Source organism: Acipenser ruthenus, chromosome 3, assembly GCF_902713425.1.
Source record: "Acipenser ruthenus chromosome 3, fAciRut3.2 maternal haplotype, whole genome shotgun sequence".
NCBI lineage: Eukaryota > Metazoa > Chordata > Actinopteri > Acipenseriformes > Acipenseridae > Acipenser > Acipenser ruthenus.
Genome location: NC_081191.1, coordinates 106,665,410 through 106,690,417, shown reverse-complemented (window position 1 = coordinate 106,690,417; position 25,008 = coordinate 106,665,410). Strand labels below are relative to the sequence as shown.

The following is a 25,008-nucleotide window of genomic DNA, read 5'->3' as shown; positions in this document are numbered from 1 at the left end:
AGACGAGCAACTGCAGATCAATTGACTGCAAATTTCAACCTGGGGTGCGAGCAGCCAGTTTCTTCAACAACGGTCTGCCGAGAACTCCACAGAGCGGATACATAAGAACGTAAGAAAGTTTACAAACGAGAGGAGGCCATTCAGCCCATCTTGCTCGTTTGGTTGTTAGTAGCTTATTGATCCCAGAATCTCATCAAGCAGCTTCTTGAAGGATCCCAGGGTGTCAGCTTCAACAACATTCCTGGGGAGTTGGTTCCAGACCCTCACAATTCTCTGTGTAAAAAAGTGCCTCCTATTTTCTGTTCTGAATGCCCCTTTATCTAATCTCCATTTGTGACCCCTGGTCCTCGTTTCTTTTTTCAGGTCAAAAAAGTCCCCTGGGTCGACATTGTCTATACCTTTTAGGATTTTGAAAGTTTGAATCAGCTCGCCGCGTAGTCTTCTTTGTTCAAGACTGAATATATTCAATTCTTTTAGCCTGTCTGCATATGACATGCCTTTTAAACCTGGGATAATTCTGGTTGCTCTTCTTTGCACTCTTTCTAGAGCAGCAATATCCTTTTTGTAACGCGGTGACCAGAACTGAACACAATATTCTAGGTGAGGTCTTACTAATGCATTGTAAACTTTTAACATTACTTCCCTTGATTTAAATTCAACACTTCTCACAATATATCGGGGCACCTTGTTGGCCTTTTTTATAGCTTCCCCACATTGTCTAGATGAAGACATTTCTGAGTCAACATAAACTCCTAGTTCTTTATCATAGTTCCCTTCTTCAATTTCAGTATCTCCCATATGATATTTATAATTCACATTTGTATTGCCTGTATGCAATACTTTACACTTTTCTCTGTTAAATGTCATTTGCCATGTGTCTGCCCTGTTCTGAATGCTGTCTAGATCATTTTGAATGACCTTTGCTGCTGCAACACTTAATAGGGCGTTATTGCCCAACGCCCTATTAAGTGATTTTACATTGGTGTTTCCATTTTTTGTTCACTACCTGTATATTGAATTCTGATATTTTTGTGATAAATCTGAAATGGTGTGCATAATGGTGTGCATCAGAAAGTTTGTAAGCAACTGTGGCAAATTGGTTGATTGTGTACGGGCGCAGGAGTGATGCAGTAGATCTCCGGCCCCAGTGGGCAACCTTGCCTCCTCTTCATGGAGGTCAAGGTTGGCCCCCAGCGGGGGTGGAGCTGCTACCCCGGCCCCTTTGCCATACCAGCAACGGGACAGACAAATAACCAATGTTCCCTCCTTCCCTCCTATCTGTTTTAGATGTAACCAAGCAATGGAGGGTGACGTGGCGACGTGCAATTGGACATCTGAAGCGGGTAAGAATTATTGCAGATTATGGCTAGAGTAGGGCTCCCCAAGGAAATCCTGACTAATCATGGAACTAACTTTCTGTCTAACACGTTACAGCAAGTTTATAAAATACTAAAAATACATCCCATCAGGAAATCTCTTTGTCATACACAGACGGATGGTTTGGTGGAACGTTTCAATCAGACCTTAAAGCAGATGCTGAGACGATTGGTGAACCAAGAGCAAAAGCATTGGGCATCACTTCTCCCCTACTTCCTTTTTGCAGTGAGAGAGGTGCCGCAGAGTTCGGCAGGGTTTTCCCCCTTTGAGCGCTTGTACGGCTGACAGCCTCGCGGAACCCTCGATCTGTTGAGGGAGGGGTGGGAGGAGCACAAAGGCTCGTCCAAAAATGTAGTGCAGCATGTGCTTCTACTGAGAGATTGCCTGGATTTGGTCGGTCGTTTGGTCCAGGACAACCTCAAATCGGCTCAGCACCGGCAACAGCTGCATTACAAGAAAAATGCACAAATTCGAACCTTTCGACCAGCAGACAAAGTAATGCTGCTGCTTCCCTCCTCAGAATCGAAATGATGTGCTAAATGGCAGGGGCCATATGAAGTGATTCGGGCTGTAGGAAAGGTGAGGATGATTTAGGCCCTGGTCTAGAGACCTCTAGCACAAAAGACATTTCGATGGGGGAACAGTTACTCCCTGATCAGCAATGAGAGCTGCGTAGGTTAATTGAGGAGTTCAATGATGTTTTTTCTGACGTGCCCGGTAGAACTAACCTTATTGAATATACCATTATCTCTCCCCCAGGTGTCATGGCGATGCTCGAACTTGGGGTGATTGAGCGCTCCAGGAGCGAGTGGTGCAGTCCAATTGTGATAGTGGTCAAAAAGGACGGCACCAACCGCTTCTGCGTTGATTTCCGTATGATAAACGCTATTGCCAAGTTCGATGTGTACCCCATGCCTTGGGTCGACGAGCTTCTAGATAGACTGGGAACTGCTAGGTTTATCTCCACTCTGGACCTGGAAAAGAAAACTGGACTAATTTTTTAGTGCAATTGGAAGATCATTCTAAGATTGCTGCTCTGTGAGAAAGAGTACCCAGTCTAGATTTATTCTATCGAAAACCCATAGCTGTTTATTTATTGGTAATTATTTGTAGAAATACTAGTTTCATTCAAATACGAACTTTCGACAAGTATTTAGGTACATCCCAAAAGGGGTTGCCATTGCATTTGTTTAATGTATTTTAGTATGTCGAAATGTATTATTTGTGTAAACCCACCTGTTATACTCGTATTCACAGCCCATCTTGTTTGATTCGGCGAGATGGTGCTACATTTCAAAATTTTACAAATGAAACATACTACAGAATCTCTGCTGGTAGTCTTACATTCTAAGTGTATGTTTTTACAGTATAGTGCAATGACTGGGGTCGCTATATCTGAACTTAACCCTTTGAGTAGTACGAAAGTACCGGTACATTCGCTGCTCTCTGGTCCCCAAGGAGTACGAACCTGCCGGTACGTTCTGCAACTCTTAACTTGAATTACTGAGCCTACAAAGCTCCTGATCGCATAATGTTGTAACACTAGGTTTCTGTAACACCTTTTATTGGTCTCTTGCACCCTCTGCCAGATATTGACTGAATTACATATAATTATCCCAGTCACAAAAATGTCAACAGTGTTTGTAAACTGGAGAAAATCAGTGAGAAAGAAGTATTAGTAATAATACTGAATTCAGATTCGGATTTAAATTCAAATACTCACAATTCTTCGACTGAATCGGATGTCAGCGAGTGTGTCAGTGAAGACATAAGCGAAGAATATTTACCATCAACATCAAATGACAGCAAAGAGGCGACGCCAAGCTCTGTGCGTTGCTCCATGCTTCAAGGAGTATCATATGCTGAAGCATTAGACACTCTCACTCCCTCCACCCCCACAACCTGTTTACCTGGATATGATTTATTCATCTCTCTCTCTCTCTCTCTCTCTCTCTCTCTCTCTCTCTCTCTCTCTCTCTCTCTCTCTCTCGCCCTTTTTTTTGTTAGGACGTGTTGTTGTGGTTGTTCCACCCCGTTGGTTTTTGTTTATTGCCTACAGGTTATTTTTTAGTCAAAAACTTTCCCTGTGACTAAATAATAAAATATATTTATTTGTTTTATTTATTTATGGTAAAAATGATGTGGATGTATTTCATTAGTGTTCACTACATACATACAAACATATAGCTTTCAGCTTGTTTGTAAGCTGTACTCGTAATAATCAAGCGCATGCAGAAGACAGAAAAAAAAACCTCACTCCCATAGGACCGGCAGTGCATTTTAGAACTCACTACTCAACAGTGGCGTGCCGTCAGGACCTTCAAGGTATTCTCTGCTGACCAGACAGTGCCAAGTAAACCGTCAGTCAAATGACATTACGTTGCCTCACTCACTTGCGTACAGTGTGCTTGCTTATACTATGAAACATACTACTCTAATTATTATTTGTTCATTTGTCTGATGCCTTTATCCAAGATGACTTACAGGGTTTACTAGAGGTTTTTTAAGAGTCTAGGGGTTTCCTGAAGGGGATGTGATCAGCCAATAAGAGATCTGCATTTCCCCCGCATAAGTCTAAAACAACGACCAAATGCTAGAAAAAAAACAGTTGAGGGTATTCTCCGTTTCAATTGAAGGTCTTGAGTGAGTTTAACCAATAGGCGAGAATGTCCTCTTATTTTTTTTTTTTTTTTTTTTTTTTAAGACAGGCGACCAATCAGGAGTGAGCAGAGGTGGGTCATAAATCTCCCAGGGTATTCTCTGCCTCACTTGAAAGGCCTGCTTTTGCAACCAATGGGAAAGTCAAAGCTCTGACAGCTGACCAATCATTAGTGAGCAACCCCAAAACATGAATATTCCTTGGTTAGCACTGCAGTTAGGAGGATAGCTGGGTTTGCACGATATTGCTTATAAATATACATTGATAAATACAAATACCTTTACAACATCTAATTATTTCAAATTTTATTTTACACTAAAATAAAAATAATTGAAAAAACAGAGACATCATAGTCGATTTGGTTACGAATTATTTTTCAAGGAGAACTTTCTCTGAAAAATTGGAGGGGGGGTCGACGACTCTGCTACCCCAGTCCATTTTTTTTTTTTATATATATAATTTAGTCGTTGCCAATTAGTTTTTATTATTTTCTCCCCAATTTGAAATGCCCAATTATTTTTTAGGCTCAGCTCACCGCTACCACCCCTGCGCTGTCTCGGGAGGGGCGAAGATGAACACACGCTGTCCTCCGAAGCGTGTGCCGTCAGCCGCCCGCTTCTTTTACACACTGCGAACTCACTGTGCAGCCGCCTCAGAGCTACAGCGTCGGAGAACAACGCAGCGCTGGGCAGCTTACAGGCAAGCCCACAGGCGCCCGGCCAGACTACAGGGGTCGCTGCTGCTATCACATTATACTGCATCACAGCAGACCTTCTGACCAAAGGATCATTCCCATTAGCGATGCTTTTGTGACACTCAGTTGTAGTTATTAGATTCAAAAGAGTTACAATCAGATTGGATACTATTAATTTAGTATTACTACCCTTAACTCAAGTGCATCACCTGTGCTTTATTTAAAATATTTAACATAAGTTTTTTACACTCTCCTTTCCAAATATATACATTATAACTTCATAGTCCTATGAAGATTTGTCAAAAAAAGATTCATACATTATGTGGTTGCTACTGTACCTAGCAGGAAGTGCTGTCCACAAGGAAATGTTTATAGAACCAGAATATTAAACAACTCAAAAAAACAAATCGGGCTGTGACCCACTCCGTCATGACTCAATATTGATTATCACCAGCACCCAACATGATTTACTCAGAGGCTCTTGTGGTTTCATCCTCTACCTATTGGTGGGTAACAGGTATGTTATAATGTCTGTCGTCCTCTGTCAGGAGGGTGATCTTGTGCCAGTCCCTCCCACATACATCAGTGAAACTAACTTCAAATTCCTCTGTGTCATACTTGTACAGTCTGAAGGTTTGCATTTGCAGCTGTAATGTGTATCCAGGAAGAAACATCTCAATCTGTAACAACAAAAAAAAAGCCAGATCCTATTCGTAACTTTAAACATTACTTTAACAGATTTAAACATTGACATGTTTTTCAAGGAGTTTTTTTGTACTTTATAAAGACAGTGATTTGGGTGGGCGGGGGCGGGGGCGGGATGGAAATGGGTACAGTCCACCTGTCTCTAAGCTGCAAGGGTTAATGCTCTATACTGAGATTTCAATTGAAAGGGCTGGAAACTTTTTCATGATTTCATCGTAATAAAGTACACAAATAGCCGTGCATTTCAAACAAGTGGAAGCAGTTTCCAATTTCACTGATGTTACCTTTCCAGGGATTGTGTAAACACTAGAGCCAGGTTTTAACTAAGCACATTCTAAACAGGTCCTATCATGTTTACATCGACAGAATGCAAAACAACTACTGTACGCCAAGTCACTCAATCACTTTGGAACTGTGAATAGATTTTCTGCTTTATTTCAAGGCTTAGTTTACCTGCTCAAGGTAACCAGAGTCACCAATGGTGTTCAGGTGATTTAGCATGAAGCTAAAAGGGTCTAAAGATGTGTCCCTTGAGAAAAGGATTGCACAGAAATTGGGGACATCTTGCCCGTGTCTCATGCCCTCAAACATCTCAATGGCCAGGTAGAGCATGAGGAATTTCTCTGCCTCGTACATCTTGTACTCGCTTGATTCATCCATGAACAGGAGCTTGCAGGCCTTTTCACGTGCCTTCTTATCCTTGAGTCCATAAATATAACCCCACTATGGAAAGATTAAAACGTTACAACAATCCCATGAAAACTCAGGGGAAACCCAGCTCCTTACAGGTTGTAACCCTTTCTTTGGATCTGAATCCCCCTTACAGGAAAATGTCCAACTTACAGAATTTTTAAATGGGTGTTATGTCCCACTAATACAAAACAAAGCTGTATTTAGTAATATATTATATATAGTTAAAATGGTAAAATAAAACAAAAAACACACAACAATGCATGCATTGACTTCAACTTGCTGAAATGCAAATATGCTGATAAGACAAGTACACTTCTACAGTATGCATGTGCATTTCTGTGGAAGTGTCCAAAGCTGCAGCAACATGTGAATCTATCTACAATGTAGTGTACATTTTACAAATAAAGTGCCTTAATTATCACAACTTATTATTATTATTAGTTTATTTAGCAGACGCCTTTATCCAAGGCGACTTACAGAGACTAGGGTGTGTGAACTATGCATCAGCTGCAGAGTCACTTACAATTACGTCTCACCCGAAAGACGGAGCACAAGGAGGTTAAGTGACTTGCTCAGGGTCACACAATGAGTCAGTGGCTGAGGTGGGATTTGAACCGGGGACCTTCAGGTTACAAGCCCGTTTCTTTAACCACTGGACCACACAGCCTCCCACAACTGCATAGGAAGTGTGAAGTTACTTGCTACACTTTAAGTGACTGTTTAGAACAACCGCTCAGTGTTTCTCAAACTGGTTTCTCTCGGGGAATTTCTCTTGAGGAAACATTGAAAAAGTCGGAGTGTGTTAAACATATCACGTCTGTGTATGCACATGAATGGAGAATGCCACTTGCCCTGCACTGAGAAAAGTGTTTCTATAAGACCCCTGCTAAGTCTGGTCTGAACTAAGAGGTAAATTGTTTATCCCTCTATGACTGCATTATCAAACAAAATAAAGACTGATAGACTGATACCCTATTCACACTACCTACAGTACTGGACATAACTTCAATTCAAAATGTAAGGATTGTGCATTGTTTGACATAAAATGGACAAACCTTTTAGGATTTGTCACAAAATAAACAATTATTTGTAGATTTAACCATTTACTTCTAAAACAACAACAATGGTGATAGAGGGCTTGGTGACTGCCATGTCTTCCAGACCAGGGATTCTCAAACTGGGGCCTGGGGATCAGCAAACATTACCCAGGGGGTTCCCGCAAGATTCTGGAAACTGCTACTTTTGTACAAGAATATACAAATGCTCTTTCACTGTAGTCGTGAAAGACCAGCCTTGGGATTTTATGCAGAATCTACTGTACATAATACACAGACTTGAATTTTGTCAATTTCTTGGCTTTATTCTACAGTGATCTGACTGTTGTGGTGGTGAGAGAGGCTTCTCAGGGAGCTACACAGCACCAATAAAACATGAGAAAAGAAAAAAAGTTATCCTCTAGAACACTACAGTAAAAAAAGGAATACTTCATGCTATCTACATTTTCATTAATGTCTCAGAAAATAATTCCAAAAACTAAAGTTTGGTTGTAGTTGAAAAATGACATTAGTTCGTAAGACCAGGACAAAAAAAAAATCAAACAAGAAACTGCTGTCCAAAATTATTCAAAACACATACAACAGTTATAAAAACAGGTATGAATTAAAAAAATATATAGGAATATGAATATGCACCAATGTACAGCCACCTTTCTTTAAAAAGGTACCTTTGTGATATCCTGCTCTTTCATCCAGGATGGAAAGGGTATGCCATTGCTGAGCACCTGAAACAGTGTCGCTCTCAATGCACAGTAGTTGTCTCCACGAACTCTGCAAATGTACCTGATATTATGTACCCTGTAGATTTCTCCATAGGCCTGAAAACAGATCATGGAGACCACAATGATAAACAAATGACCATGCATCTAAAGCTGTATTAGAGGGGTTCAATACAACAACAAGAAGTTGAAGGAAATTCCCCAATGAAAATGTCATGAATTACATTAACATGCATACTAACTGCTATACTAAGATTACTTCCAAGCACATCTGAGAAAATGCTCAAATGTTTGGTGGGTTCTTGTATTTATCATCGACTCCCTCAGATACATTTATGGTAACAACACTGCACCCATTCGCCCATACTGACAACCTGATTCCAGTTTGGAATACAGGTGGTGGGTACCAAAGCCAGGTTGATATTGGGCTATTTTTTACTGTGGAAACTTAGGCTGACATCCCTGATTATTGACAAGAGACACGACTCATCTGAAGGATGTTCGTTACATTGTACTTGTTAAATAAACAAACTCCCGCATGAACGTTCATAGAGTGCTGTGTTTGTATTACTGAAGATGCCTGTAGACAACTAACTCACTCGGTTAATTGGCCATCCACATTCATGGAATAACAACAGTGAACTTTTAGATAGTCATGTATTTAATGGGTTATAATTGAGTAGCATGGGGAGGATTCTGTAGGATTGTTTATACCTTCTTTATTTGATCAGCATGAGGTGTCATTCCTTTCCATTCCAGCTCACAGTATTCTAGTAGGTCCATTGCTGGGGTTACACTGAGATTTTCTGACACCAGAGGAGAGAAAAAAAACACTAAAGTGCTACACAGCATCAATGCAGACACAGATATACAATTCTGAATCATACATGAAAGAATTCTTACTTTTGGTCATCCCTGGGAAACATCCTTTGTAACTGAAATGAAAGAGGAAAGGCTAAGTCAGTATATCCCCATACTTTAAATTGTGGTGAGCAAAGATGTTCTGGGACTTGGGTGGTTCGGGATAACACATTTCCTGGAGGTTCAGGTCCCTGGCTTACTGTAAGATATGCTGTGAAGTGTCTTGTTTGGTTATAAATCATTGTGTGTTTCCTGCCCTTGGTGTCTATTGTTTGTAATGTTTTTTAATAGGATATGAACTATAGAAAGTACAGTGCCAACATGATAAAAGCAATCCCAGTAAATATTCCCAATTATGCACAAACAGCCATCAAAACCCAAAAGATCTATAAAAGGAATTCTGTTTTTTGAATGATGTCACTACAAGGTTTTGTTTTTATTCCTATATAATCCAGGATCTAAGAGGAATGGTCATGAAGTGGAATGTTGCAAGTAATAAAACACTGCTGTACATGTTCCGTTTTTAATTTACTGCACTGAAATACCAGTGTTGTCTGTGACACAGCTCCTGAGTGCCTTCTGACAGATCCTAGTAGCACACACATAAGACATGGAATTAAATCAAAAGGAAACTTGTTGTGTATTGATGATGTTGTCTGGCTATGCCTTAAGATAAGGATCTACTGTAACATGGGGAATACATTATGAATATAAAATAAAGGTTTTAAATATTAATTAAATGGAATAAAGCGTTTCCTCATTTGCCCTTTGTCTACACAATTATCGAGTGCCAATAAATAACAAGTGGACAGTCTGATTTAATTTAGAAACTCAAACTAATCAAACTAACTAAAACCACTCATATGGTATTTTATACACGATCATTTTGATTTCATTTCCTGGTTTCCATAGAAATGTGTTATCTCTGCAGTGAATTGTGCGTTTGTGTCCTGGGCAAGATTTAACCTGTAACTAAACTCCACAAATAAATACCTCTCCCAGTATGCACAGCGGTAGATGATTCAGTAAAAGAGATATTCCAAAAACCAGGCAGGATATTCAAAAACCAGTGTTATTGCATTGAAATCGTGGTATAGTAACGAGAGCTTTAGTAGCAATGCTTTAATGTTAATTAAATGAATCTGTTAATGCTTTGAAATTGAGTCGATGAGGTTGTTAGTTAACTTATTTCTCGTTAAAAAGCTTAATTGTCGCAGGCCAAATACATCACGTCCTGTCTCAACGACTAAATAAGGGGAACTCGTTAATCAAAATGCATGCTAACGAGATCAAGAAAAATGAATGGAAGCAGAATTTATGGAAACTACCAGCGAGACGGCTTTCTGACCAGCAGCAGCCAAATGGAAATGAAATAAAAAAATAATGTGAATATCTATTTTTTGTATAATTTGTAAACTTCATTTAAAATTGTGCATTGTGTCATGCAGAATGTACATTTATTTAGATAACTTCACATATAAAATGCTGATTTACGATTATCTGGCATGTGGGTAAAAATCGGAGGGCACGGATTTAAAAAAAAAAAAAACTTTTTGTATTTATTTTTTGTGGGGGGTGGGGGTAAGCCATCTATCTATATTGGTTGGAATTTATTTTCTTATGCTGACATCTACTTTTGTATGTATTTTAGTATGTACGATTGTAGGCTATAAATACATATATTTGAAGTGTCATTTGTGTTTGTAGTTGTTAGTTATTGTACATGTCTACCATGTGTGTAACACTTCATTATACATTTATTAAGCTTTTAAAATTAGGACCGAACACCCAAACCCAGTACATAATGTATTTACAGTTAATTGTTTGGTGAATTCCTCTAATCACGCATATTCTCATTACATTACAAATACGTTACGCAAAATCCATGTCAATGATCTCGATCACATTAGGTATTCCATGCATGTCCATGGCGATATCTTTTGAAAGCAAACCCCATATTGCACTTTTTAGCTATTAGCTGGGGGCAGTTCAAATCCTAACCAGAAGGGCGCTCTAACCCACTGTGGATGTTTGCATATCAGACAGTGAAATTCGGTCAAGCCCTTCAGATAACACCAAAAAAGTCTACACGAAACGATTCATTCTCACCGAGGTGCATTTATTTCTTTTACTAGTGTAATAAATGACGCAAACTTCGATTAATCGATTGCTATGACGTTTTGGAAAATGTGTGTGAAAATAACCTGTCTGAAGTCTAGACGCCCTGATAATAAGTGCAAATAACTATACCTTGTTTTCTTATTACATTTTTCATATTTAATTTATTTAAGTTTTCTTTTGTCGAACATTTCAACAACTGCTGGTGATTTGTTGACCAGTCGGGAGTTGGCAATTGGAACATACATTTAGTGATTTTTTTTTTTTTTTTTTTTTTTTTTTACTAGATACAACTTTGGTATTTAAAACCCAAGCAATATTGAATCAAGAATTACAGCCTCTTGAACCACCATGAAAACAACCACGCAACCAGTTTCGACCGCCAGCCATTGCTGAAAAGTCCAACAAGGATCCTACGTCGAATCAAATGAAATAAATGGAGGCTGTGTGGTCCAGTGGTTAAAGAAAAGGGCTTGTAACCAGGAGGTTCTCGATTCAAATCCCACCTCAGCCACCGACTCATTGTGTGACCCTAAGCAAGTCACTTAACCTCCTTGTGCTCCGTCTTTCGGGTGAGACGTAATTGTAAGTGACTCTGCAGCTGATGCATAGTTCACACACCCTAGTCTCTATAAGTCGCCTTGGATAAAGGCATCTGCTAAATAAATATAGCCTAATATCACTACTAATTTCGGTGTTCTTTATAACTGTTAATCTATTTTAGTTAAAAATCTAGTATTATTTAAAATAGAACAAATGTACACCGAAACACAGATAGGTTTCTGATACGTATTGTTATATTTGAAAATAAATATTTTTAAATATGCACAATTGATTTTATTGGACTGTTTTCAGTAAAATATAAAATAAAATAACCCATATATATATATATATATATATATATATATATATATATATATATATATATATATATATATATATATATATATATATATAAACAACTGCATATTATTGAATAGACTTCAGGCGCCCCCTGTCCCCTAATTTGTGAACTGCAATAATTTCTTTACCAATAGATTTATTGTACATCTTCCCACACCATTCAATTGTTGTTATTGTGTTATGAATGTATTAAAATTGAATAGTTTTGCGTGCGAAACAATTATACTTACCTGTGTAAATGTGCTATAGTCCAAGTAACGGGAGAAGAATGCTGAGTCGACAAACAAACAAAAAAAAGTTGTTAAATGAAGACCCGGGAATGGATGTTTTTTCATTGCCGACCTGATAGATTTTGTTTCTTGCTATTTCAGTTGTGATTTGAGGATAAAGCAGTTCAACAATAATATCACAGTAACTGCTATTCAGAATACACAACAGCCGGAACAATTATCGGTACCTGTAGGCTACTCCTCAATACGAGCAAATAACAATACGCTGTGCTAGCTCTGCTGGCTGTGTTTCAGTGTGCAAGAGACTCTACACAGCTGAGAATATGTCAAATCGCTGGAAAGCATGCAAAGGTCATAAAAAGACGCTCTTATTCCGTTACAACCACCACGTATGTGCCAAGGCAGTCTTGTTTTCAAACCGTGTAAACAAACGTACAGCAGTTATTTCCAACTATATGGCGACCACGTGTTTGTGTCGAATTCACTATAAATGTATAGAAAAGGTAATAATGTATAGAAAAGTTAATATCGGTAATACTCTATCAATCGTATTGTGCCTGCCTCCTTTTCATTCCTTATGTAATTCTTTCACAGTCAGGGATGGGCAGTATTGAAAATACATGTAATTGAAACACGTATTTTCATTGCATTTGTATTTTTGTAATGTGTAATGCAAATGCTAATGTATAAGTCTTTTGTATTGAAAAATATACATGCCTGAGTATTTTGTAATTTCAAAATACTCAAAAATGACATTGCTGCTATGCCATCCGGAGCTAAGTTCAGTTCAGGATTTCCGATGCAAACAAACTTTTTGCTGTGAGAACACAACAACATAGAGTTTTGTAAACAACGTTTTCTATACAAAAATATGTATTTTTGTTTTTCTGAAAGGGAGTGTTTTGAACGTATGCTCGTTACACTCAGTGTGGTAGCAACATGTATTCAAAACACTAGTCTTTTATGCCGTGGAGTGTTTTGGGCGTCCTATGTTGTAGAGTTATTATGTAAACTACGCCACCTTGTGGCTTATTGTTCTACCACATTACGCTATGCATGCTAGTTACTGTTTACCCGATCCGTATGAAGCCACTCCCTGGGGATAGGACTGGCCGCTGGAGGCTGGGTACCTGTGTACAGAGGGTTGCGCCTCGCTCTTATCTGGTGGATGTAGAGGGTAACCTTTACCACCGTAATCGCGTGGATCTGCGAGTTGCAGAACAACCAGTTGCACAAGGCTATGGACTGCCTGCTCACGACCCAACGGAGGTGCTCACAAACCCCAGTATTGCTAGACCAAGTAAGGAAAGGGGAGAGTATGCAGCTGTTGTTCCAGAGGGCTACGAGGATGAGAACTTCAAGCAAGTTAGCACACCGGTTGGTGTTTCAGGGCCAAGCACACCAGCCAGAGGAGAGTGCAGCACCACACCTGGAGTGAAACAGCTCCCTGCGGACAAGATCCCTGTCTTCTCTCGCAGTGGAAGACAGTTAAAAACACTAGACAGACTCAATTTGTAACTGATCTAACAGCAAAATAATAGGTTACCTGTTTAGGACTTTACAGGAGGGTTCAGTTCAAGTTTGTTTGTGTTTTTTTCTCTCCTTCTTTCTTTTCCTTTTCTGCTCAGAAAGGCATGTTTTAAAAAAAAGTGTTTATGAATACTACTAATAGTAATCAAACCAAGTGTTATGTAATCGATTGGTCAATTCACTCTTGCTTGTGTCTCCCTTATAGGGTAATTAAGGAAAGTGGACCAATATAAAAAGGGAGATGTTGTAGAGTTATTATGTAAACTACGCCACCTTGTGGCTTATTGTTATATCACATTACGCTATGCATGCTAGTTACTGTTTTACCCTTGGCCTGTGCGTTGTCACGGGGTTCATCATGGTTCTATACACAAACAGCTTGTCGTGTCTTTATTACAACACGTGAAACATCCTACACCGGGGTTGTTACAATATTCATTTTACATTTTTAAATTACTACCAATGGATTACGAAGCACTCCAAGGAGATCAAGATGCCTTACCATTTAGTGAAACAACATTTGAGAAGATACAGTAACTGAGAGCATTCATAATTGCTTAATAATGTGTATCAAAAATATGTTACGGGTTATTGCCTTCGCTGTAAACTAATGGTGCAGTTGTCCACAATGTCACTATTATTGATGGTTCGGTTGCATTTTGGTAATGCCTTAGCTTTAAAGACATTGGGTTGTGCAGATCTACCATTAGGTGGCACTATAGTATGAAGCGCTGCGGGTGATTCGGATCAGTGAACCTTTTGGTGAAACACTGGTTCACGGCTGAAATTGTAAAACGGTATAAATTGCACGCTACTTAGCGCTACTGTATTATGTGTATTTATATTATTAAATACCGTTGTTGTAATCAAAACCCTCTGAAGATTAACCCAACACTCCTCGGCTTTGCCTCGGGAGGGGGCAAATGATAAACACCCTCCTATTTGTCAATAATTAAGATCATTCCAATAAACGGATTATTAAACTCAGGTGCTGCCGCCCCGATTGGTTGCAAGCTAATTCAGGCGGCTTTATAATCCTGTAACCAGTCCTACTCTAGCAAGCGAGTATATCGGTTTCTTTATTATAAATACACGCTGTGCAGCTTGCGGGTTGGTTGCTGGCTGGCTTTGGCACGAAGGATGGGTATCATGGATTGTAAACTCCTTTTAGGGTGAGTTTGATGTGTTATAGTGTTTGTTTTGTTTATGTCTTTAATGTCTACGCGGTTTTAGATGCTTGCGTTACTGTATTTCATTTCTATATGTTTTGTTCTTGCGTTGTCGTGTAAAGGTATGCAGTGTCTTGAGTACACCCGAGTTTGTGTAGGATACAGCGTGTGTCTGAATAACACTTCTTGCATGTATTTTTTCCCTCCTCAGAGTTGTGTTGTGTATGCTGTTACCTTTGGATGCGAAGGCGCAAGCGCCACCAGGTAAGTGGCGTTTATTTAATTGTTCCGTGGTCTTTTGTAGCTGCCACTTGACCTGCTTAAACGGGAAGTTTGTCTGAAATGTTACAAGCTGTCTCTGCCCTAGCACGGTCTTGCTCTTTTAAAAGCGCACTGTATCTGCCGTATATCCAACGTTGTGTTCGGCATTAAAACCTGTTAGTTCTCTGAATAGTTATTGAACCACTGCAAGTGAGAGTAAGTCTCTCGCCTCTTTGCCCGCAGGAACCTTTGTTAATGAGTGTCGGGACCGATACTTCTGGCTGACTACGAAAAGAAGCTTCCTAATTGGAGGGAACTTTCGTTTCGATATCATTGGTAAATATGATTTGATCGGTAACAGTAAATTGTATTTGCAGGATGCCTCAACATACAAATAAGCCTTTTTTGTGTTTAGGTAACGACGGCATTCACCCTCTGGACGATAGATACGCCGCATCCTGTGGCTTTACCTACTCTATTAATATCCCCGGCGACCTGATATTCAGGGCTTCTTTCTTTGCTTGTCACGTCTCCAGCAATGTGAGTCCTGTGCGGTCACACTTCACACGGCCAGCTCCGTATGTATGGCAACATTATTACAAGCGACAGTATCGCCTTGTAAACTAATAGCTTTTCTCTCTTTTTAGAGTGATTCGGAGTTTAGCTTGAGGTTCCGTTTCGTTCGCATCGACCAGTTCAGCAGAGAGACTTACTACCCATTCTCTATGACGTGCAGTACTACCAAGCAGTGGTACCCCCGCGAAATCGTCTGTGAAGAGAACTACATGGAGGTAAGACCTCTCCAGTCCTGGGTTTGACCTGTACTCCCACTAGCTATAATACATTGCCCACAATAATGCCTCACCCTTTGGTCCATTATCCTTCTGCAGATTCTTTTCTTTTTAAACTACCTTTTTGCGCCACTGTGGTACCAGTTTTAATAAAACAATACTCTAATTCAACCAATATTTCCCCATATTTTATTTTGTCAACATGTTGCAACTGAAACTGGTTTAGGACAGAATACCAAACACTAATTGAATTACAAGTATTGTAGAATCTCTTTGGAAACCTTTGTCTGATTTATTTGGATTACAAATCCAAATTGGTGTGCATTGCCTTTTTGCTTCCCATATTTGCACAATTGTGCATTTTATATTGTTTACAGCATTAAACTGAAGGTGAATGATTGATTCTCTCTCCTCCTCCTCCTCCCCCCCCCCCCCCACAGTCAACATAATATCCAAAAAGTTAATTTAACTTTCATGGCTTGGCACTTTCTACAGACTCTTGTAGTGGTTCTGTTTCATTGCAAGTGTGGGGTGCATTTGTTTCTTTCTCTAGCACCAATACACAGAATCTGGTTGCGTAGTCTTCTACCAAACCCAGGCAACAAATGCAACCTGCCACTGTTGGTGTTGCTAAAATGCAGTGTCCATGATTGTTTACAGTTATACCTTGTACTCCTTCAGAAGCTTGTATCAAATTCTCAGCAGACTTCTTGCTGCATGGCTTAATTCTGGCTGGTTGTGACTTCAGAGCCCAGTACCTGTAACAGGGTTCCTCTTGGCTGATCTAGCCATCTACTTCTGTTAAGTGATGGGCTGCTAGATCGTCTTTAAGCTATAGGGAGGTCTGAACCTAAATGATTGTATAACGTTATCCCCTTGTCATCTTTAGATATCTGTAAGGAGAAATGTGCCAGTTATTGCTCAGGAGGGGATGGATACTGAAGACTGGCAAGCTGCTCTCCCTGCAGTAAGTTAAAAGCCACTCCTGTTTGTTTGTTTACAAGCTGCTATCCAGCTCACAGTAGCATCTTGCTGTGAGCAGTACTATTAGCTTGTCTTTCTGCAACCTGTCCTATATTTCTAATTTAACAAAAGGTATGGCTCATGTTAATATAACATGATTGCTGTTTGCTGCAAATGCTCATGCTGCCATATATGAATGAGCATCAAATGTATCTCATATTTGGATAAAATGCACTAGATCTATTTGAAAAAGGACTTTGTCTCGCTGCAGTGACTCTACTGTGCTGACCAACAATTGATATTTTACCATCTGATGTAATGGGGGGGGGGGACAGGGGATACTGTAAGTCACAGGCTAGCATGTGTGGCCACTGTTGGAAGCAGTATGCATGCTTTGCACCAGGTTTCTGGATGTTGTCTTGTGGAATCCTGGCCCATTCCTCTTGTCATGCGTGGATAAGCATCTGCCTGTTCAGTGGTCTCCGAGCCCTAGAAGCCACATGCTGCCCAAGTTCATCCCACAGATGTTCAATTGGGCTTGGGTCTGGGGAATAAGGCATCCATGGCATGACTCTCGCCTTTCTGCAAGAAAGCTGTCGTGACACGAGCAACATGTAACCATTCCTGCAAGACCATGCACGTTGGCCTATTAGGATGGGCTTGCAAGAAGGGCACCAAGTGAGGCCTTGGGACTTGATCAACGTATTGCTGTGGAGTCCTGTTTCCATCAATCCCTCGCTGGCAGCGGAGTTCTGTAGCAACTAGACCATCACACTTGGACCTCCCCACCGATTGGTCTCTCGTACACAACCGTATCCCTAATTGGGTGTATATTAAGTGCATATGTTTCAGTCCTAGTTTATATTCTATGCAGGCTTGTGACTTGCTGCTAATCTATGCAAGTGTGAACTCTCAAGCTTCATAACTTGTCTAGCTAAAATCACTCCACACTTTCCCAGTCAACTTAGCTTCTTGCCTCCTACCCCAGTCCCATAAAACTAGACTAGCCCCTAGACCTTCTGACCAGCTGCTGTCTCTCCTGTGTTCCAGGCCCAGGAAGCTATCATGTCAGTGTGGCAGGTTGTGTTCCACAAGACCGGACAGCCAGCCAAATCCATGAATGCCTCCGTGGCCCAGTCTCGGGGCTACATGATCAACTCCACCTCCAGTAGGATCCTCTTCCGCTCGCCCTATAACATGCCGGAATCAGAAATGCTTACAGTAAGACCTCTCCAAAAGCACTATTAAAATATCGGGTTCTGTTTTTAGCAGAGGTCCATATTGCTCCATCAGTGTCTCCAAGCACACTTGTATTGCTTCTGTGCCTGTGAGTTCATGCCATGTTCTTCCAGGTTAATGGAATCCAAGTGGAAGCAATCCGGGCAACTGTCTTCTACAAGCAAAGGTGGATGCTGCTATTGGTGGACACTTCTGCTGCCTGTACCAAGAGTAAGATCTAAAGCTTGGCTATCTTGCCATGGTCCAGAGGCCATGTAAAACGACTGCCATGGTGTGGTCCTTTTTTTAACTGGACAATTACTAGTACAGTTACTACTACTAGGTTACAAAAGGAACATCTCTGCATGCTAGCACTACAGAATTCTACAAACAAGGGCCATGATCATGGCCATATTGCTTGCCATCTGCTTGCACTTCCTTTTATACAGAAATCCCTAATGGATACAAGTTTTTAAAGCAAACTGTCTTTTCCCTCCTAGATCTTGGCACTTTTGATGGTACACATTTGGCTTGGGTTGCACCCAGAGTGCTCACTCCACTGGTCCTGCATATAGAGAAGTTCCAGGACAAGGGTATTGCCATGGGTGTGGAGGGGAAGCTGCTTGACCTTGCCACTATCCGTAGACGGAACTATGAACTGAAAGTGAATGAGACCTTCATAGAAATCTCCGTTCCTTATGGCGCGGAGGGTGGCTACCTGAAGGTAACGGGGGTTTTACAGGAGAGGGGGTGGAGGGTTTGGCTCTGGCGTTCCTTCACTGACAACCAGGCAGGTTCTGGATGTGTTGCAGACTCTATATACCCCTAGATTGTGTGCCCTTGGTGTTTCTCTAGATGAGCACTTTGACAGTCCACCTGCTTCCGATATCCCAGACACCTGGGAAATGCTCCCGTGGCCGAGTGAAGTTTTAACTGACCAGGATTTACTCGGGTTTTAATCTACATGTTGGGAGCTGTGACTTGCATAGTGTGTACTGGCCAAATTAACCTTCCCTTCCAGCCTTGATTCTGCATGCTTTTTTAATGGAGTCCACCTCCTGCTTCAGTCTCGTGACCATGCCCTTCTGTCTCTTCAGAGTCGTGTCATAAATAACCAGTACAACCGGATCTACGCCATTGACCTGTACCTTGAGCACCAGTGGGCAGATGACCTGTGGGAAGCGACCCAGCACCGTTCCTTCAAGCCAGTCCGCACCCCCTCTATTGCTGAGACCCCCTTTGTCGTCAACAGTGAGTACGCTGCCTGCTTTCCAGCATGGAATTTTAATGGCCTTGCTCTGGTGCCAATGTGTAATGCAGCCTAAAGCATGATGTCCCTTTTTTAGGCCTGCTTTGGTTCTTGCCCCTGGGAGGGACAGTGGGGGATGTCCTGGACTAAAACACTAGCCCTGGCTTTAAATCTGTAATGCAAATCCTTCTCCATCTTGTTAACCTCCTAAATGCCTGCGTTCGTAGATACCATCCCAGCAGAGAAGGTCTTCACAGTGACCCTTGGCATCTTCAACCCTGATGTTGAGCTGAAGAACTTCACCATCAATGGGGTTCCTCTGACCCTTCCTGAGGCCATCAACCAAGGCATTGTGCTAACTGAGGTCCAGCACCCCAATGGCACCAAGTCTTTTGTCCTGAAGGTCCCCTTCACCCACCCACTCATCCCACAAAAGGTAGAGATGAAAGCATGCCTATATGTTGATGGATCGAAAAGCTTAAGACCCAAGCTGTACCGGTCTATTCTCCAGTAACAGTCAGCAACTGTACTGCTTCTTTACACCATTTGTTGTTCTCTGGCAGTATATTGGCAATGGTGTGAGGGAGTTCACCTTGAATATCAACTACACCTTGAACATCATCCCTGAGAATGCGCCTTATTTCCACCCTGCAACCATTGTGTGTCAGATTAAGGATGTCGGTGAGTATTAAGGCTGGGAAGTGTCCCTGAGCACTGACTAGACCAGGGGTGTCAAACTCGGTTCCTGGCGGGCTACAGTGTGTTCTGGCTTTCGTTCCCCTTGAGCTCTCAATTACTTAATGGGTCTAATTATTTGATTTAACTGGACACATTCAACACTTCTCTTCAGGCCTCAATGTGTTGGGTAGTGTACCTTGAATCCAGTGCATTTCTAAAACCATCAACTGTAAGAGACCTTAATGTTTGAGTCAAAATCAACAAATTAGATCAATTGTTAATTGAGAGCTTTGTTGGCATGAAGACCCTCTGGCTGGACCAAGTCTCTCAACCTAAGGATTGGTGCACTGGTTGTGTGCCCACCCAGGGAATTCCCTCATGAAGGTGTCTGTCTCCACGTTTTTCAGTTGAGCTAGCTTGAAAGCCTCCAGAAAATGTTTGCTGCTAGCATGTGGTTGCCTTTTTTCTTGGGGATTTGCATACACCTCCCACACTAACAGCCATGCACCCCTATTGGCGCTTGCTGTTTTGAGAGAAATGATGTTAATGCACTGCTGCCCAAAGAAGACTGTCTGTCTGAACTGTTGACGCTTGACTGCATTACTGAAGGTGTGGCTGGCTTTTCTATTGGCATACACTTCAGGCTCTTGACTGTTCTCTTGCCTCCCCAGTACTTCCTGTGATCAAGGGCTCTTGTACTGAAAAGAGCCTAGTCTTTGAAGTGACGCGTGGGAACATGGACCACCTCTGGGCCGTGTACATTGGGAAACACCAGCTTACCTCTGGGCTGGCGGCTCAACGGGGCTACATCCTCACCAACCAGACCAAGTTTATTCTAGAGGTGCCGCTCTTCAGTATCGGCTGCATCTATGAGGTACACATTTCTGGGGGCCATTAGGAATGTACTTGGCAGAGCCTCCCTAGAGGCTCAACTGGGTGTTTTGTAGGATTACTTTCTCGAGTTCTGGGTTTGAGACTTTTTTCCTTTGTTTAGGTGTGTGTGAGCAAACCTGAGCCTTGTAAATCTGTAGTTCTCCCTGCATGACTAGGTTGGAAAGCCTGCCCCTCTGTTGGTGTGCCATCAAACTGGGATGGTTTTAAGGGTTTTTCCAGTGTCGCTTGTCTCCCTCTTTCCAGGATATCTCTCTCCGAGGCCTCTTTGTTCGAGTAGAACTGACCCTAATTGATATTAGGACACTCGCGGCAGTGCTATCCGCTGTACAGCGCTGTCAATTTCCTGCCAAGCAGCTGCTAGGTAAGTAGCTCCCCAAAGTGGGCTTGACTTTGTCTTGGTGCTCTACACCTCCCTGCTTCCATGCCTTGCCATTTTCTACACGTGTTGACTAAACAATCTCTAACATATGCTTTAGCCATATACCCGACTCCTCCTTCTCCAGTGCTATAGAGAATATTCCACTGATTTACATATTGCTTAATCCGTAATGCCATTTGCCCAACTTCTAAATGGTCTACCTGGCCTCTTGGTCTGCGGTCATGTTTCTACCCATATTGGTGAAGGCATCTACCAGTAAACCTGCACCACGGCATGATCCTTTAGTATTCGGCAGGCTTTGTTTGACCTGAAGCAATTAATTCTACAGGGTCCCACAGGACATTTGGCCATAGCTGTAGGTATTGTCTCAAGGCCACTTGGTACACGATTTGGTGTGGCAATCTTGAACTGGTTCATGCAGCAAGTTCTCATGGAATGCTTCAACTTCACCCCATTCTCTTCAGTGTGTATGCCTAATGGTGTGATGACAGTGGTGGCTGTGACCATGGAGCCCATACCAGTAGTGGAACCCAGCAAGACCACCCTGCTGGATAAGACCTGCAAACCCAAAGAGTTTGACTCAACCAGGGCTCTCTTCACCTTCACTGTCAACACGTGTGGGACCAGGAGCAAGGTGGGTTTCCTGCATGGTGCTGTAGACTCGTGCAATAGCCCTTCATACAGGTCTTGTATTGGTGGACTGTACAAGATGCAATACGTATCCCTAAAAGTGCTGTGGACTAGCCTGGCATGTCTGCCCTCGTAAACACTACTCCAAGATTGCTTCCCCTTGAACTGCTTTTAATTGCATATTTGACAAACCCAAGTGGCAACTCCTGTTGGTGTGTCTTTTTAAAATTTGCTATTGGAATACAGATTTTTCAAATGGGGCTGCTATTCTAATTTAGTATTGGGTGGGGGCGCTTTGTACTAATGGCTTGATATGGCAATGTTTCAGATTGTGGAGAACTACCTGATCTATGAGAATGAGGTGGTGTATACCAGAGCGCTGTTCCCAGCCAATGCTCCAGTCATAACCAGGGACTCTGAATACAGGTGAGCATGAGGAGTCCTGCACTTCTAGAAGGCCTGAAATGGGCACTGCTAACTACACTGGCACCTCTCGATACTGACTTTTTAGACTTTGGGGCACGCTGTCCAATAGATAACGGTATACTTCCTGTGAAGATTTACCTCTGAAGGAACCATTTAATAAATTGGAAATGGTGTACAGTAATGTGTTTCAACTGCATTTTAAAGACCTTGGTAGTCTTATCAAATACTACTCCAATGAAGTGGTTTCTGTGCAACGTGTTTCCCGTAGGCTGACCATCCGTTGCCGCTACCCCCTCAACGACACCATGAAATTGCTAGCTGAAAGGAAGGCTGTCCCTGCCCCCTACTCTGGATCCCTGGAGTTCTATCCTTACAGCTCTGAGCAGAGAGGTATGGCTTCTAGTGCCTAGTTTTAACTTGCCCAGTCCCGGGACAGTGTTGGTCAACTTTTATCCTGACTACCAGTATCCACCTACTACTATGACTCCATTTCTTGATTTCCCAGGCCCCAAAGCTAGAGATGTTCTGAATCTGAAGGCCCGTCTAGCAAGAGGTTGGTACCTGGTACACCCTTCATACCCACCTACCTTTAATGGCCAGGTTCTGTAGTCTTTCATCCATAACCCACCAGGAATGGTGTTTATACACGTAAAGCGCTTTAAAAGCATAGCAGTGATGGGTGCTCCGTCAACATTTCTCCTTCCTGCCAGATGTGACCTTCTCCAGGTTCTATCAGGAGTTCCCAGTGTCCAAGTCTGGGCTGGAGCCCTTGTTCCTGGAGGTTGTGCTCCTCCACCACCAGAACCTGGCTGACCACCTCATCCTGCGGGACTGCTGGGCCACAGAGACCCCTGAACTGGACGCCACCCCTCAATGGGACCTGGTCACTGACGGGTAAGGGGGTGGGGGTGACGAGAGTAAGCAGGCAGATGGTATTGAGCTGGAGTTTCATTGTCATTTATGCTAGCTTTTAAAATGTGTGCTTGGTAGAGGTCTAAACTTTACTTGCTACTCTTACTATGCTGTAGACTTGCAGTAACTTGCATTGCATGATAACCTGGATGCATAGATGGGTATGACTTGTAATCTTGTCGGCGTGACCTGGCAAAGGCCTTTTTCAGCATTGCAATGGGCTTTGGTTTCATGTACTTCTGAAATGAGTTGCATTTGCCTTGATTGGTGTTCACCTACATATGGTAGAAAACACACCATGACAGTTTCCCTCTGGTGGGAACTGCATGTATAATACACTAGGAAGTCTTTTCTGGAGGCTTCCAAATGTGCTAGGATGCAGTAGTTTCCTAAAATGAATACCTCTGTCCTGTACTTCATGCCACGAAACCCAGTGTGCGATTGCCTCCAATGTTGTCATCTCCTCCTTTCTGCAGCTGTCTGGTCAGTGGTGACTCCTACAAGACCCGGTTCCACCCAGTGTCTGCCAGCCCTCTCACCAAGAGGCTTGAGGTCCAGGCTCAGTCTGTTGCAAACCATGCCCTGTGGCAACAGGTTGGTAACTTTTCAGTGAGCTCAACCCGAACCTTTTGATCTGCATTCTCGCCCTCGGGTTAATGCATGTCCATCTACTCCATGTCAAACGATAGTTTAAACCTCCATCCAGACCCTGAAGTGGCTCCCTAGTTAAACTGGTGTGGAATGACTCCAAGGTCAGAAATGGGCAGTCCTGCTCTAGAAATGGCTTTCTATTGGCTGGCTGTGTATTTGACTGAACTAGGGCTCTAACACTGTCTGACCTTTGTGTTTTGTAGATGTACTTCCACTGTCTAGCTCTTGTTTGTGCTTCTGGGAAGGCAGGTGTCTGCAATCAGACCTGTATCGCTGGAGACAAGAGATCAGGTAGGCAGGGTGTAGGACCTCTCCTGCAGTGGATGATACCCATTTGTATGCTCTATCGACTCCCAATTGCTCCTTTTTGGATCCAACTCTTTTGGGGTATGTCTTCCAGCCCGCAGTGTTGAGCTGGCTGACTCTGTCAAAGGCTATATTTCTGCTGGACCGGTCCAAATTGCACCCGAGGGGGAAGTTGCCAGTGTTCAAGCAGCCGGTAAGCAGTAAAGCACCAAGACACTAATCCCCTGCCTGCCCTGTAATTGCGTTCCTTTGCATGGTGACAGAGAAGGTTAGGAAACTGCTGCCATTTTGGCTCCTGCATGATAAGCTTTGTGTATTACACCAAAGGGGAATCTGGAGCCAATATGGCACCTGCAGGGGCTGTGGTTTTTCTAGACCTCCTTCTGTTGCAAGTTTTAGCCAAACAAATGCTTGTCCCAGGCACGCTACATAATGTAACCAGTAGCTGTGCTTTCAAACTAAGCCCTCCAGGCTAACTAGCTCTGCCTCTTGTACCCAACACTTGCATCTCTTCCCCCAGTGCACACATTGGGTATTGTGTAGCTTCCTCAGGGTCCTAATGCTTGCCATTGTCTGCTTTTCAGGTGTGGCGACTCCTCTGGTCCCCTATATTCTAGTCTTGGGAGTTGCAGTGGGAGTCCTTCTACTTGCTGTTGTAGTGTTTGCTGCCAAAGCTATGCGATGTTGGGTTTCTATTTAATAAAAATCTTTGCCTGAAATTGTCTCGTGCCGTTTAGCTTTCACATTTTCATCTATCAATGGGTCTGAATTAACTGGGTATTGGATGGCTAAAATGATGCCTGCAGCCTTATTCAGCTAACATTTGAATGTCCTTTTTCAGTAGCTTGCTTTACCATGAGAGGATTCTGCTGTTGGCTCACTAAATGATGCTTTTAAAACTTTTGGTTTTCAGCCATGAAATGAAGAGGGTTTGCAG

The 25,008-nt window shown here is 42.2% G+C and overlaps 2 protein-coding genes and 1 long non-coding RNA gene across 3 annotated transcripts; 1 reads left to right on the top strand and 2 right to left on the bottom strand.

Moving 5' to 3' along the window:
* Nucleotides 1–4,813: 4,813 nt before the first annotated feature.
* LOC131730744 (inactive ubiquitin thioesterase OTULINL-like) lies at nt 4,814–6,153 on the bottom strand. The gene is made up of 2 exons (XM_059020739.1): nt 5,889–6,153; nt 4,814–5,410 (listed from the first exon to the last, which is right to left on the bottom strand). Exons 1-2 carry the CDS (start codon nt 6,093–6,095, stop codon nt 5,231–5,233), a joined length of 387 nt encoding a protein of 128 aa, XP_058876722.1. The 5' UTR covers nt 6,096–6,153; the 3' UTR covers nt 4,814–5,230.
* A 1,690-nt stretch (nt 6,154–7,843) lies between these two features.
* LOC131730760 (uncharacterized) lies at nt 7,844–9,835 on the bottom strand. The gene is made up of 4 exons (XR_009324290.1): nt 9,757–9,835; nt 8,806–8,837; nt 8,617–8,708; nt 7,844–8,001 (listed from the first exon to the last, which is right to left on the bottom strand). It is a non-coding gene; the product is annotated as an uncharacterized LOC131730760 (long non-coding RNA).
* A 4,809-nt stretch (nt 9,836–14,644) lies between these two features.
* Nucleotides 14,645–24,790, top strand: LOC117394637 (uncharacterized). Its single transcript, XM_059020737.1, has 23 exons — nt 14,645–14,716; nt 14,925–14,977; nt 15,218–15,310; nt 15,390–15,514; nt 15,622–15,765; nt 16,655–16,732; nt 17,779–17,949; nt 18,081–18,177; nt 18,447–18,670; nt 19,044–19,197; nt 19,423–19,631; nt 19,759–19,876; nt 20,545–20,747; nt 21,011–21,128; nt 21,611–21,780; nt 22,105–22,202; nt 22,471–22,592; nt 22,708–22,755; nt 22,913–23,096; nt 23,591–23,708; nt 23,969–24,056; nt 24,166–24,264; nt 24,656–24,790. Exons 1-23 carry the CDS (start codon nt 14,685–14,687, stop codon nt 24,769–24,771), a joined length of 2,862 nt encoding a protein of 953 aa, XP_058876720.1. The 5' UTR covers nt 14,645–14,684; the 3' UTR covers nt 24,772–24,790.
* Nucleotides 24,791–25,008: the final 218 nt, after the last annotated feature.

Excerpts from the sequence above, each read along its gene's own strand:
- LOC131730744 (XM_059020739.1), bottom strand. The coding sequence starts at position 6,095 with ATGGATGAATCAAGCGAGTACAAGATGTACGAGGCAGAGAAATTCCTC. Across the intron at positions 5,411-5,888 it reads ACTCTGGTTACCTTGAGCAG|ATTGAGATGTTTCTTCCTGG; the intron begins GTAAACTAAGCC and ends TTGTTGTTACAG.
- LOC117394637 (XM_059020737.1), top strand. The coding sequence starts at position 14,685 with ATGGGTATCATGGATTGTAAACTCCTTTTAGG. Across the intron at positions 18,178-18,446 it reads TTCTGCTGCCTGTACCAAGA|ATCTTGGCACTTTTGATGGT; the intron begins GTAAGATCTAAA and ends TTTCCCTCCTAG. Across the intron at positions 21,129-21,610 it reads TCCTGCCAAGCAGCTGCTAG|TGTGTATGCCTAATGGTGTG; the intron begins GTAAGTAGCTCC and ends CATTCTCTTCAG.